This window comes from Meles meles, chromosome 1, assembly GCF_922984935.1.
Source record: "Meles meles chromosome 1, mMelMel3.1 paternal haplotype, whole genome shotgun sequence".
NCBI lineage: Eukaryota > Metazoa > Chordata > Mammalia > Carnivora > Mustelidae > Meles > Meles meles.
In genome coordinates, this window is record NC_060066.1 from 20413231 (window position 1) to 20427546 (window position 14316).

Sequence of the window (14316 nt, forward strand, 5' to 3'; positions counted from 1 at the left end):
AACACATAAAAGAAGAAACTCTTGCCTTCATCCCAGTGGTTGGTGAAAAGCTAAGGAATAGCATGGAGGACATTAGAAGAAGGAAAGGAAAAATGAAGGGGGGAAATAGGAGGGGAAGATGAACCATGAGAGACTGTGGACTCCAAGAAACAAACTGAGAGTTTTAGAGGGGAGAGGGGTGGGTGTGTGGGTTAGCCTGATGATGGGTATTGCATGGGCACGTATTGCATGGAGCACTGGGTGTTATATGCAAACAATGAAACATGGAACCCTATATCAAAAACCAATGATGTATTCTATGGTGACTAACATAACATTAAAAAAAAAAAGAGTGGGAAAACAAAGCAAACAAACAAAAAAAAGCAAGCTCAGGACCATATTCCTGACAGTTCTTGGTCTCAGAATTGTTATCCAAATTCAATGTTTGTTTGTTTTCAAAGAGCTGCATAAAATGCCTCCTGCCAGGGAAGTTCCTTAGGTGGTGACCAGTGTCCAGAGCACAAATTCTCAGAGCTCAGTAATAGCTCTTCATTCACTTGAGTCTTTTGAACATGAACTACCTACTTCCTTAACTGGACTATATGTAATCCCAAGAACATAGACAATAACACAGAGAGATTTAGTGCATGAATTCTGGATTCTGGATGTTAGGATTCAGATCCAGGTTTTGCCACATAATAAAATTATGATCTTGTGTAACATACTTATCTCCCCAAACCTTTGTTTTCTTCATCTGTAATTTTGAGATGTAACAGTACCCAACTCATGGGATTTTTACAAAGACTAAAGTAAATGTGCAAATCTATGTAAAGCACTTTGTTTATTGTCTGGTGCTTAATAATCTTGTAAATATTATTTCTCTTTTTCCTCTACTTTGTCCCTTTAAAAAATCGTCTTTTTAAATTATATATATTCTAAAATCAACATTTAAAATATTTCATGTTTATGAAAGTAAGATAAATCTCACAATTGAGGGTGTGTCCTAAGTGAACTGGCATAATTTTTCTTTCTTTTTGTTGCATAAATTAATAATACATCTTATAATTGATGGCACCTAAAATGAGATAAAATTGGAAATTATTGTTGTTACTACTAATTTGACTATGTGAAGTATACAAGGAAATATGTGACTTCAGTGTAGACATTGTACATCATTCTGGGGCATCAGTTTCACTTGAAGAGTTGGGTAGGAAAAGTTGAACACACTAACCAATTAGAAATCTAAAATGTTATATATTTTTTAATATTTAACAAACATGGATATAGTAAAGAGAAATCAAGATTTACCTGAACTTTTCATTGAAAAATGTGGTGTGCCCTAGAAACTTTGGCCTGCAATGCTGGATTTCTGCTGTAGGTGTTCATTATGCTTAGCTGCTTGGAATAATGTAAGAGAAAAATATGAGACAATGAGACGTAGTGGTGAGAAAACCAGACAAAGTCTCTGCTCTCATGGAGCTTAGAGTCTAGTAGGGGACAGACTTGAAAACTAATGACAGAGGTGGGGTGTTTAGCTGCTGTGATTGTAATTGTTACAAGAAGAAGTTGAGCAGGAAGGAGGGCATGGTCAGTTCTGTTGTGGGGGGCGGGGGAGGTGCCAGTCAGGAAGTCTTCTCAGAGAAGGTGAACTTAAAAGTAGATTCTTGAGCAAGGATATGGAGTTTGGGGAATGACAGGGTCCACCCAACAGGATCCTTGTCGTCTTTGTCCTTTTCTTCTGGGGGCTGAGATGCTCTGCAAAGTATCAGGGAAGATTCTCACTGCTGAGATTTAGAAATTTTTAGAGGAACCAGAACTTGGATTTACTGGCATCTCCCCTGACAAGGTCTTCCAAGGATCTTGCGGGTGGCCTTGCTTCAGCAGGACAAATCTGTGTCCATTAGGAGCATACTGACCCTTATTTAACCCACACAAAGAACTTTGTAACCTCTTCCAGACTTCTGAACCTCTGCTACAGGCAAAGCCTGCTACTCAGATTTTGCTAATAAAATATAAGTCCAAGCAACATCCTCGTCTTGGATTATAAAACATTTATTTCCAGGCTCCTTCCAGTAGAACTGGTGGTCAGTTCATTCTGTGAAATTCTGCCATTTGAATGGAACTCTATCTTCTTTTGTAGTGCTCCCTGGGCTGAAATTCAGACCTTCAATTTCTTGTTCTAAGAAGAGACACACATCTTTAGGAAGAATGGGACAACAGTGACATCCTTACCCTTTGCACGTCCTGATTATCCACAGAACAGCTGGCTTAGTGAAACAGTAATTCACAGTCCTCAGCTGGATAGCTGCAAAGAATTCATCATTATTCAGAGTTCAGAAAGTGCCAGTAGTGTTATTGAAGTGGTAATTGAATTTGGTGGACCCTCTGTGGTCCAGACGGGATAGCACTGCCGGCGAGAGCCATGCGGTGTGGTTAAGATGAATACATTTCCAACAATAATGAATCTTCAAACCAAGCTCGATAGCACACAGCCAAAAGGACATACTGTTTTGATAATTTGATTTATGATATTGAGCATTTTGGATTGAAACCCGTGCAGAAACATGACAATGTGTACCTACAGGAAGATCCTGGAAGAAAAATCCAGTCCTGCCTAGAAATCTCTGTCAAAAGGTCTATTGATAATCTCATCAAGCACAGATATGTATGTGACAAATTATTTCCTTGTGTAAAGACGTCCTTGCCACATTCTTGAACTGAATCCTTATGGGGTGGAAGAAAAATTCCCAAATAATTTTCAATGAAGTGTGCCTTATCACTAAAAAGCAATTAAGTGCTTTCAAAATTTCACATTCACAGAATGATCCCAAACATCTCACTACTTTGCAATGCTGTTTCTAAAAGAGAACATTTCTAGTTTGGGAAAATAGCACAAAAATGAAAACTGTTGGAATTGTTTTGGTTGCTGAAAATACACTTGGCCTCATGGCTGCGGCACTGAAGAAAGGAAAGATCTTTGGCTCTGAGCTCAGGCAGACCCTGAGTTTGAACCCTAGCTCCTTCATTTACTGTGTCCTTAATAGGCAATTAGCTTCCTTTATACTCTCTATATTTCCCTGTAAAAATGAGGTCAGTAATGTCTACCTCTGAATATGACAAGCAGAGAATAAGGGGCAAAGCTTGATTCTACTGGATGTTTCTTATGATAATGGCTGTCATTTGCCGGCCTACTATGTATCTGGCACAGTCAAGTGCTTATGAACACATATTATCTTACAACAATGTGTGACTGATAATTAGGGTAACCAATCTGGCCCAGTTTTCCTGGGATTGTCTGATCTTACAACCAAAAGTCCTGAGTCCCAGCAACCCTCTCAGTTTGGGACAAACGAAGGTGGTTAGTCACTCTATCAATATTATGGTCTCCTCTTACAGGTGTGGAAACTGAGGCTCAGAGTATATGTGCAAATTTCTCAGTATCCCACAGCTGGAAAAGAGTAGGCCTGGTATTCAAATCCAGGCTTGAATAACTCCCAAACCTGCCCTCAGCCCTGCTCAGTAAATGTTGCATTCCTTGCCATCTTCCTAGAACATTCTGGACTTCACAGATATTTATAGATCGGATCATATTTTTTTCAAAGTCTTTAAATTGTCATTTCAGGACTGCATGCATTCATGTGTGTGTCTGGGTAGGTCTGAGAGTGGGGGATTGCTCTCCAAGAGACAGTGATAATGAAAATGATAGTTTAAAAGCCTAGCATTTATTTCAAAGAATATTCTGTCTGTTGTCCATTCATTCATTTATTCATTCATGTGTTTAATGGGTATATAGTGAAGTCTTACGATGTGACAGATACTGGGGCAGATACAAAGAAGATTAAGATGCTGGCCTCGAGGTGCTCAATGTAATGGAATTTAAAGAATCGGTTGTAAAATACTGTGACCCGGTGAGGAAAGCCCTCCATCATTCCCACATCCCCTGGCACCTCAAGCCCAGCAGAGCTTCTCTAATGAAGTGCCAAGCTTATTCTTGATGCTAGTTTTTTTTTTTTTTTTTTGTATTAGCTGTTACTTCTATCCAGAAGATTCTTTCTCCTAATCTTGGTCATTCGGATCTAGGATGAAATGTGACCTCTTCAGAAAGAGCTTTCTTGACCACCTCCAGCTAAAATGGCCACCAAGAAATTCTCTATTAGATTGCCCTGTTTTGATGATCTTCCTAGGGTTTATTTATCACTATTTGATATTTCTCTTCATTGATCCTTTACTTGCTTTTAACCTGTTTCTTTCAACAGAGAGAGTGTAAATTCCAGGAAGGTGGCTTGTTTATTTTATCATTTGTTTTACTTTCCCAGAGCTTAAAACAATGCTAGGCACCCAGAAGCAGTGAGTAATTGTTTTTGAATGAACAAAATTAATGAATTAGTAACTGTTTCAGATGCTGGAAGGGGCAGCCAACTCAACACGAATGAGCAGGTATGAAGGGAACTTTGCTTGAAGGGATATCTGAATTTAGCCTTATCCTTTTATCCCCCCTGCTTTTAAAGTAGTATGTTCTAAGTTAGAAAAAAGGAAAAGATAAAGAAATCACAAACAACAACAAAAAGGCCCAAGGTGGCATAACACTATCATACTTTATTGTATATTGTCTCCTAGTTCTCATTACGTGTTCTCTTTATATGTTTGAACATACTTTTGAACAAAAAGAAATCACTTTTCTCACAGTTCTATACTTTTTGTGGGAGGTTAGTATTTTTTTATATTTTCATTTTAGAGATAGCTATTTCCTTCATTATAATGGCTGTACTGGATTTATCCAGCCAAATCTATATCGTTGGGCCTTCAGATATTCCCATTTTGCCATTGTGGACAATATGGGACTGAACAGACTTACAGAGAGATTATTTCTGCATGGATTCATGTGATAGCTTGAAGTAGAAACAAAAGGACTTTGATTTGAGTTCGCAAGCCACCAGTTTCTCTTAACCATTTGTTTAAAAAATTTTAAGTTTCCTCATGTGCAAAATGGGGAGGAGGGTTCTTCACAGGGCCATTGGGCAAATTAGATGCTGTTAATGAAGGTATTGTGTTCTGCAAATACGTGTGCAATAATAAGTGTGCAATAAATGTTAACTGTCCTTAATAATGTTCTTTGAATAAACTCTAGAAATCAAATTGGCTTTCCAATTTATCTTAAGGGACAAATACAAACTTGCTAAATATATAGGTTAGGCAGGAAGCTACAGGTAGGAGAAATGAAGTTGGGATAAGAGGAAATTTTTTTTTTTTTTTAATGTGGAAGAACTATAGACCCACTACATCAAAAAGAAACTTTAATATAAAGTCTATATTAACTTTGACCCTCACACTGCCCAGATGGCAGCCCTATTCACTGCTGGGCTCTGCATTGCCTCTGGAAATATGCTTTTCCAGGCACATAGTGAAGAGTAGGTCGATCAGGATAATGCTGGCAGTTTTAGATGGGTAATTGGGAGGATGGAGAGCAATTTGAAACCAGGGAGGCAAGTTTTGCTTGGTCCACATTCAATTTTTAATACATAGATGTGTCTAGCAGGCTGTCCAGAAAAACGTATCAGAGCTCAGGATGTGGGCTTGAGTAAACAGTGTGGGGATTATCTGAGGCCTTGGTAATAGAGATCATCGAACTCAGAATTATCTTTTGTTTCCCTTCTGATAAGAAATTGTAAGCTCATCTAAAAATATGCACCTTGTTTTCAATAGATGCTGTTGCTTGGTGTCTGATTTAATTTGTAAATTTTAATTTTATCTGTATTTCCTTTTTTATATGGAAGTAGAAGTAACATAAAGTGTTATATTAGTTTCATGTGCACAATATAATGAGACAGCAGTTCTATACATCATTCAGTGTTCATCTCAAGAAGTGTAATCTTACTCCCCTCACTCTATTTCATGCACTTCCTACTCACCTCCCCCACTGAAAACCACCAGTTTGTTCTCTGTATTTAAGAGTCTGGTTTCTTTTGTTTGTGTTTTCTCCTTTGTTTTGTTTCTTAGATTCCCCATATGAGTGAAACTATATGGCATTTGTCTTTCACTGTCTGACTTATTTCACTTAGCATTATACTCTCTAGATCCATCCATTATTTAAATTTTCAGTAAGCAACTCATAAGCACATAAGGAATGGCAGTCACACTTTGATAAAATCATGTTTATTTAGTGAGGTCTGACAAACAGAGAAAGTAAAAAGAATATTTTTTAAAAAATGTATAACTTATATATAAATACTTTAAAAGAGAAAAGCTGAACACATGTGGTGACATTAAAAGAATGTATACATTTAAGTTTGCAGCCTATCTTATAGCCTGACAAATTAGATACACGTATGTATACACATATATCTTGTTTGTGAGTTTGCATAATTAGGGCCCAAGGATAAGTTCTGGGTATGTCTACCATCATTCTGAACTCCCATAAAATTTGTGGTATTTTACCACCACAGTCATGTTGATTTTGTCCTTCTTTCTCAGAATCTATAACCAGCACACTTGAAAGTCATCAAAGGTTATAATCAGGTGCTTTAGGCCCCAGTTTACTCATCAGTAAGGTAAAGAAAATCTCTGCTGATGTGTTCTGCCTCTTCTGAGTGAAAAAGCAGTGAGCCCCACTAGCCTCCAGCATATAGAAATGTATGAGGGCTGAGAGGCGGGTCATCTCTGTATTAGGGAGAGTTTTCAGTTTGGTTTCTTTCTTTGTAAAGGAGTCAACTTGTCTCCAATGGAGCAAGTTTATCACACCAGTCCACTTAACTAACAAACATTCCATTCCTGTAGATACATCTTGTTTCCTAGTATGCAACACAACAGAAGACTAATAGTCTTTGGCTTTCAAACTGAAGAGCTACACATTTCCTCAGATCTTGAACTTGGAAGTTGAGAGTTGAGCCACTCAAAAAGAGAGTTCAACAGAAACCTCCTCAAGTCAAACCTCACTATATGGCAAAATATTCGTATGACAACATGTTCAGTATGATATTGAACTTCACTGTGATGTTCATGACTGACATTTTCTTGATATTGCACTAGTGTGTAACAAAATAAGATGAGTGTAATGTGGTAGTCTACACAGTAAAACATGTATCTGATTTCTTAAATTTATACAAATTTTCGTTTGTAGTAAATACCACAGAAAAGTAAGTCATCCCTAAGTACTATCCTGAGCTTACCTTGATTTCAAGTTTACAGTTAATCATATCTTTCATTTAAAAAAAAAAGACAGATATAACTGACCTCATATGACCACAGAATATACACAGGATTCAGGGGTAAAATAATAATTCTTCCTAATTTTTCTTATATTCATTTGATAGTGGGTAGCTACAGTTTGCCTCTGTAGGTATGCTTCTCAAGGATTACATGTTACATTTCCCCTCTGCTGGTGTTTGGCTTTAACTCTTGGAGGAAGGCCTCGTGGTTATGAGGACAGTTGCTGTGACAGGTACAGGTCCCAATGACCATCACTGGTTTCTTGATGATCTGCCCTGGGGAGCACTCGAACTCCACCTGGATGGTTTTGGTGTTGTGGGGGGTGCAGCACCGGCCATCACTACATACCCCACAGAACCTGGGCTTGTAGGTGTGGAGGCTGGTGCAGTTCTTGAATTGCAGGTGGATGGCTTTGAGTGACTTTGTGGTGCGGAGACACTTCTTTCCTTTCTAAAAAAGAAGAAAAGGCAGATTCATGGAATGGCTACCCTTTCTCCAAAGAACTATTTTAGGGATATGGAGTAAATTGCTAGCTGTCTGCCCCCTATCCATTGTTCTTCTTTGCTAACATCACATTATTGTGTTTGGACAATTTGGTCAGCTACGAGGATCTGCTTCCGCAGAATATCTGAGTGCTTGGGATGGCTTCGTGATCAAGTTCTGGCCAATGATACATAAACCAAGGGATTCTGGGAAATTCTTTGATGTTCAGACAGGTACAGTTCTTTATTGCTTCCTGCACTCACTATCTTCCTGCCTAGAATGTGGAAACCATGCTTACAGGTACATAACCATCTTTTGACTTGGCAATATGCATGAGGGTGAAAGTGTATATGAAGAAATCTATTTTTTCAAGCCACTGAAATAGACTTTGATGTTGTTTTAGCCAATGCATTCTTAGGCATTATAAAAAGAAATGGAATACACCTGGCAGCATTGCATACCTCCTAATGCTTCAAATACTTCAAATACTTTTCAGACATTAACTCACTTAATGTTACTAACATTCAGTCCTACAAGGATCAATTATTCATGTAAGGAACAACTGTGCAAGCTTCACAGATGAGTAAATGGAGTCTCAAAGGCCTAAAGTCACCAGAAACATCTCGTTACTGAATGTCTGACACAAGCCCATGTCTTCTATTATACTATAACCTCAGGAACATCTAAGATAATGGGATTTAAGGTTATTTTCCATGAAGGCATGGTAAGTGAAGAATTTATTCAATTTCCATTAGTAATGGCTGATGAGGAACCCTCATACAGATTCAGCACAACACTGACTATGTTTGTTTCCCGCTCAGAATTCTTCGCCTACTAAAATTTACCATAATTCTCTTCTGCTTTGCACTTTCCTAGGCACAGCCCTCAGCTGTGGAGTGATGAGGCTTGGGATTCTCTTAAATCGGTGGCTCTCAAACGTTACATCAGAATCTTCTAGAAGGTCTGCTAAAACAGAGAGTGTTGGGCACTACACCCAGAGTTTCTGATTCAATGGGTCTGATGTGGGTCCCAATAATTTGCTTTTCTAACAGGTTCTTAGATGATGCTGCTGGTCTAGGGAGTCACACTTTGAGAAGCACTAGCCCATTTTAAAGCATCTCTTGGTGTTAGGAAGTAATGATTATTATGTTGTTATTTCCCTAACTTTCAAATAGGTTTTGGAACCTTTATGAAATGTATGTATCTTAAATAGAATATCTCCCAACATAAAACTGGGTGCAAGTTACATAAACAAATGTAAAATTTTTGGCAAAAGAAACAATAGAAAAAACAAAGTTTTGGAGGCATGACATGGAAAAGCCTTATTTAATAAAGAAGTGTGTCCTTGACAATGTTAAAGGTCCTTTGTTTCTTCCTTTTTGATATTTAATGTGTAACCTACATTCTTGCCAATGTCCTCAAAAAGGTACAAGGTCAGCCACATCTGTGTGTGTGTATGTGTGTGTGTGTGAGAGAGGGGGAGAGAGAGAGAGAGAGAGAGAGAAAGAAGCAGAGACAGGAACAGACACAGGGAGAGAGAGACGAGAGAGGCAGCTTTGTGGGTGAACCCCCATTACTGTGTCCATGCATATTGCAATTCCCCTATGTGGGGGGAGGGGCAGCTTCTAGCATATAATTTTAGGGATGTTTCTATGTGTTCTTTCAAAATTGGTGGAAGAAATATAAATTAGGATGGACCCCCCAAAATCATATAGCCATGTAGCCGTAGAACTAAGATGATTGCTGGAAACTTCTTTGAGCGATAAACAGAAATGATGCCTAATGCTAAGAGAGTCATCTCTGTCCAGCCACTTTGTGAATTCATTCTATTTAATCCTCCATGACAACTTTGAGGTAGGTACTGTCAATGGCCTCATTATATGGGGGAAGGAATTGAGGTTTAGAGGTTAAGAAAATTCATCCAGATCCCACAGCTAGTTTCTATAGTGTAAGCCAGGAATTAGGCTGTCTGACTCCAAAGTCGCACCCTTAGACATTAGGTGATATGGTGTAGGGATATGTAAATCATTCATTGTTAGACACTTTTTGGCTTTAGGGTTGTACAAATTTCCATTTAACGGTCAGTTTGGATATTGTGTTTTCTGATCTATGGCTCTAGTGAGGAAGCCTGTGATGTCATCAGGAACCAATCAGAGCTTCTGATCCGCATGCCTTATGGTCAGTGTTAACACACTGAGTTGATTCACTTCCAGCAAAAAAGGAAAGAAATGTGCTATTTTATTTGGCACATATCGCCTTTTGCTGGGAAACGTACTATTCCCCCTAGACTTTTTGAAGCACTGAAAATAATTCCCAGACATCCATTCATTTACTCATCAACAATTGTTTATCAGGCGCACAGCAGGGACCAGGTAGGATTTGGGGACAGAGGGTTGAGTGAGGAAGATTCGATTTCTACCCTGTGCTTCCTACAGATAGAGCCTAAGGGGTGAAAAATACGGAGGTCAGAAGCGACCGCTTTCAAATCAACTGTGTTTGGCAAGCGAGCGGCCACTTTTTTCCCAGGAATGGGATGAGAGTTGCCAGACCTTCTCAACTGGGGACACTACTGTTGCCTGCTCCTCCCTCCACCGCTAGACCTGCTGTGAGTTGCTTGGATATTTCAACACATGAAAGAGGAAAAATAAAAGAAGGTAAACTCCCTCACTGCGGGAACCTCTCCCCCCTTTTCTCTGGGCTTCACTCCCAGCTAGAGCTGGCCTCTGTGTGGACTAGTGTCAGCGAGACTTTCTAGAGCCCAAGACACCCGGGAGGCAAAGTTGCTTCCTCTGGGTGGGAAGGCTGCCTCCAGGCTCTTACCTTATCTGCCGGCTGCTTGGGTTCTTGCTCACAGGGTCGCACAATGCAGAGCCGAGTCTGCTTCACCATTTCACACTGCGGGTTCCTGTTGGTGACCCGGGTGGAAAAACCCATGCCACAACTCTTGGAACATGCGCTCCACTCTGTGGTCTGTTCGATGCAGTTGATGCTGGAGTCAGAGACCGCAACTCCTAGCGTGGCTTCTGTCCTGTAGGCTACGCGATGGACCAACAGAGGCGGCCATATTGAGTAAAACATGCGGATTGCAGAAGGATGCTTTCAGCCATCCTTGGAAAGGGGGTCTCATTCAATTCTGTACCTACTAAACTCAGGTGCTCTCAGAACTGGATCTCTGTTTATAAAACCTAAAGAGGAGGCACAATGCCGGCATGTTCTGGGCCTTCCAGAAAGGTCTGTGGGATGACTCTCAACTTGTCCTGAACTAGCTTAGGAGGCCCTGTTTTTAAGAAGACTAGCAGTTAGAAGAACGTAGAACAGGATAGCATCAACAACCATCCCGTAAGCTGTCGTGTTTTCAACATGGGATATAGACACTTGGACTCTGATTACAAACATTTCTGTCTCAACACTTAATAGGTATGGCTTGGGGCACTTCTACACGGAAGTTTTCCTATTCACAAGGCATGTTTGATAATTTCTGACCTCAGAAAACCTGCCAAGGTCTGTGTACTGTCATCCTAAATCTGGCATTTAGGATGTAAATCTGGCTGATTCAGTATCTGGCTGATATTGGCTCTTGAATTTTTTTTTTCAAAAAAACATTTCCTTTAGAAGATAAAACACAAAGAGAAGCAAAACAAAGCTCCTTGACCCTTCCTAGAGCATCTAGAAAGGTGGCATTTCTCTGGGACACCTATCCAGGGAAAAGCAGCATTCTTTAGAGAGGCTGGTCATGCAGTAAGACAAAATCAGTCCCCTTTCTCAAACGAACCACTGAACGCAGCAGGTTCTCTTTCGGAGAAACTGTGTGCCTACTTCAATAACTTGGCAAGGATTCACACACACGTGATGTGTTTGATCTCAGTGGGCAATCTGGAATCCACCCCTGGATGGCTAGAAACCGAGGCCAGTTTCTCATGGAGAAGCCAAAAGAGCACACATGCTTCCTGCCTGCCTTTTGCCTGTGTGGTGATCACTTTCAGGTGATCTGGAGTTTCTTACCTGGAAGGGCAAGGCCTCCCAACTCCCCTTTCTCGTTTGAGTCACAGATCCACTTTTCACAGCATTCCCCTGGCACTTCAACTTTTCTGGGAGCTGGACAGTCGGGCTGGGGCAGAAGCAAGTCCTCTCCACAGCGGGGCACACAGCCAATCTGCCCATCTCTGCAGGCACACTGGTATTTGCAGCTTGGCTGAAAGGTCTCCCCACTTTGGTAAATGACCCCATCAAACACACAGTTGTCTCCTTCTACCGCTAGAGCATCGGGGAAGCAAGGCAGAGAGGGAAGGGCAGAGAGAAAAATCAAGAACAGAGTGTGATGGGGAAGCTATACAAGCTACACGCAAACCCAGGTGCCCCTTTTTTTCTCATTGAAGCTATCTGTTTCTTCTCTCTCTCTCTGGTAGAGATATGTCCCCATGGAGGCCTCCCACAGCTAGAAGAAACCTTGAAGACCATCCAATGCTGCCACTGTTTTGGTTTTTTTTCCCCCCACAGATGAGGCAGGGAGTGCACCACTGAGAAGTGACAATCCCAAGGTGCCACAGCTGTTGTTCCCAAGAATAAAGTCGTTTTGCTAGACCTTCCTTCGATTCTCCTACTCCAGCAGCTTAGAATTAGAAAGAAAAAAGGTGCACTTTGTACTCCCCAGATAGGTTAACTGGTCAAATCGGGAAGAGAGGTAGGATTCCTTGGCATTCCAGCACAATAAATCATCACTAACTTAGAGAAGAAAGTAAAAGGCTATTCCAAGCCCTCTTATGGGGATGGGGGGGGGGCTGGAGTGGGGGCAGCCTCCAACTAAATGGTGCACCAGGTGGAAAAATGATCCCCCAATCAGTGTCACCAGCCTGAATTGGTTAGTTGCCTGCGTTTTATTTTATTCACAGCCCAGACTGGTCCCAGGAGTGGTCCCAGGAGACCAAAGGCTGCTTTAGCTCAAATAGGACCATTACAGGTGTGAAAACAAACCTGCTGGGCGGCAGGTGGGGGAAACTGTGAGCTTGTGAGTCAGCCCAAGATTCCATCGCCCCCAAGCATTCCCTTGGAAATGTCCAAAGAAAATTATTTCACTGGCCCTAAGCTCTGCTCTGCTCCTCGCCTAGGATATCTAGATTCCACTGTAAGGAGGCAAGCGATGAATGCTCTCAACTTTGCCATCAGTTTTCCCCTCCGGCTTCTCTAAAGCTGGAAGCGCCCCCTTCCCCACCCTTCCGCAGACCGTGCCTAGCGCCCAGTAAGTTCTCCACAAACATCACCCGCAGCAGCATCCCCGTTGTTACTTGCACGTTACCCTCAGGGAAGGGGAGAAGGAGAGGAAAGGAGCCCCGGGCGGGAGCCGAGGGCAGTGAGCGCGGGGACCGGATTACCCATGCAGATGCCGGTTCCCGCGCTGGGGTCCGCTCTGCGATCGCAGAAGAGGCCGCGGCTCTCCTCGCACGGCTCCAGCAGGGAGCAGCTCTCGCCGCGCTGGCGGGCGCACACCAGACAGCAGGAGCAGTCGTCCAGAACGGCTCGCACCCCGGGGGCGCAGGTTGGCGGCGTCTTGGGACACCGGGCCGGGCACTGGGTGGGACAGCGCGGGGTGGCAGCGACCTGGCGCGAGCGGGACAAGAAGGAGAAAGCTCTCAGCAGGGACGGTCGAAGGCAGAGCGACCCGAGCGCCCCGGCTGGGGCCACCCTGGAGGGCAAAGTAGCCAGAGGTACCTGAGGGGTGCGCCACTCACCTGCCCCAGGACCTGGAGCAGCAGGAAGGCCAGGCCGATGCACCGCTTGGGCAGACTCTGCACGCTCTGCATGATCAGGCTTTTCCCTCCGGCTTGGACGGAACAAGACCGGGCGCCCCAGATCCGCCCCGCTGCCCCCGCTGCAGGTCGGGCGCCCGCCTCTGCTCCCCGGCGGCACCGGTTTAGGTTTTATAGCGCGCTCGCGGGACGCGCTCAAGCCGGTTGGCTGCAGGGCCGGGAGGAGAAGGGGGGGGGGGGACCGGCTGGGTGGGGAATGGAACGAACCCCGGGTTGCCATGGCAATTGGCCGTGGGTGCTGCTCTCCTAAGGGCGCGGCCCTGGGGCCTGCGTGTGCCTGTGTGTGGCGACTGGCTTTTCCCGGAGCGCAGGGAGGGGCAGGGTGGAGTCGCGCGGCCGGGACCCGGGGCTCGCTCGAGCGCGTGGGAAGGAAACGCCCGTTTCCTCCTGGAAGCCGCTCGGCCTTCCCCCAGGACCGAGACACCGGCACTCCCCACCGCGCTGCGAGCCGGCCCTTGCAGGCAGGGCTGCAAACGTGGGGCTCGCCTCGAGGGGTGCCTGCAATCTGGGCCCATCCGCGGGGGGTTGGCGAGAGGCCCAGCGGGTTAGTCATAAGGGAAGCACATGCAAGTTTGTCACCCTTTAGGGCGCTCTTTGAATGTGTGGAGGGGAGGGGAGGGAGGGAAGCAGAAAGAGAGAAGAAAAGAAAGCCGAAGGGGGAAAGCAAGAAAAGAGAAGAGAAGACAAAAGCAAAGCGAAGCATCCCGACCGGGTTAGGATGAGGGATGCTATTGGCCCAACGGGGCAAAAAGTTCCTTCGATTCGAATCTTTCCAAGACCCCACTGACTGTTAAACCTCACCCCTCCTCCCGATTCCGCAGGCTTGGAAGAAATAAAATGAAAA

At 43.3% G+C, this 14316-nt stretch overlaps 1 protein-coding gene across 1 annotated transcript; it reads right to left on the bottom strand.

Annotated features, from left to right (window-relative positions):
* Positions 1-6158: 6158 nt before the first annotated feature.
* Positions 6159-13566, bottom strand: CCN3 (cellular communication network factor 3). The gene is made up of 5 exons (XM_045997927.1): positions 13395-13566; positions 13038-13263; positions 11671-11922; positions 10489-10703; positions 6159-7635 (listed from the first exon to the last, which is right to left on the bottom strand). Exons 1-5 carry the CDS (start codon positions 13464-13466, stop codon positions 7339-7341), a joined length of 1062 nt encoding a protein of 353 aa, XP_045853883.1. The 5' UTR covers positions 13467-13566; the 3' UTR covers positions 6159-7338.
* Between the last annotated feature and the right edge of the window lie 750 nt (positions 13567-14316).

What these genes read in the sequence shown, in the direction of transcription:
- CCN3 (XM_045997927.1), bottom strand. Translation starts at nt 13,466, where the DNA reads ATGCAGAGCGTGCAGAGTCTGCCCAAGCGGTGCATCGGCCTGGCCTTC. An exon ending in GGGAACCGGCATCTGCATGG is followed by an intron (nt 11,923 to 13,037) that starts GTAATCCGGTCC and finishes CCGATGCTCTAG; the next exon opens with CGGTAGAAGGAGACAACTGT. An exon ending in GGGAGGCCTTGCCCTTCCAG is followed by an intron (nt 10,704 to 11,670) that starts GTAAGAAACTCC and finishes TCCATCGCGTAG; the next exon opens with CCTACAGGACAGAAGCCACG.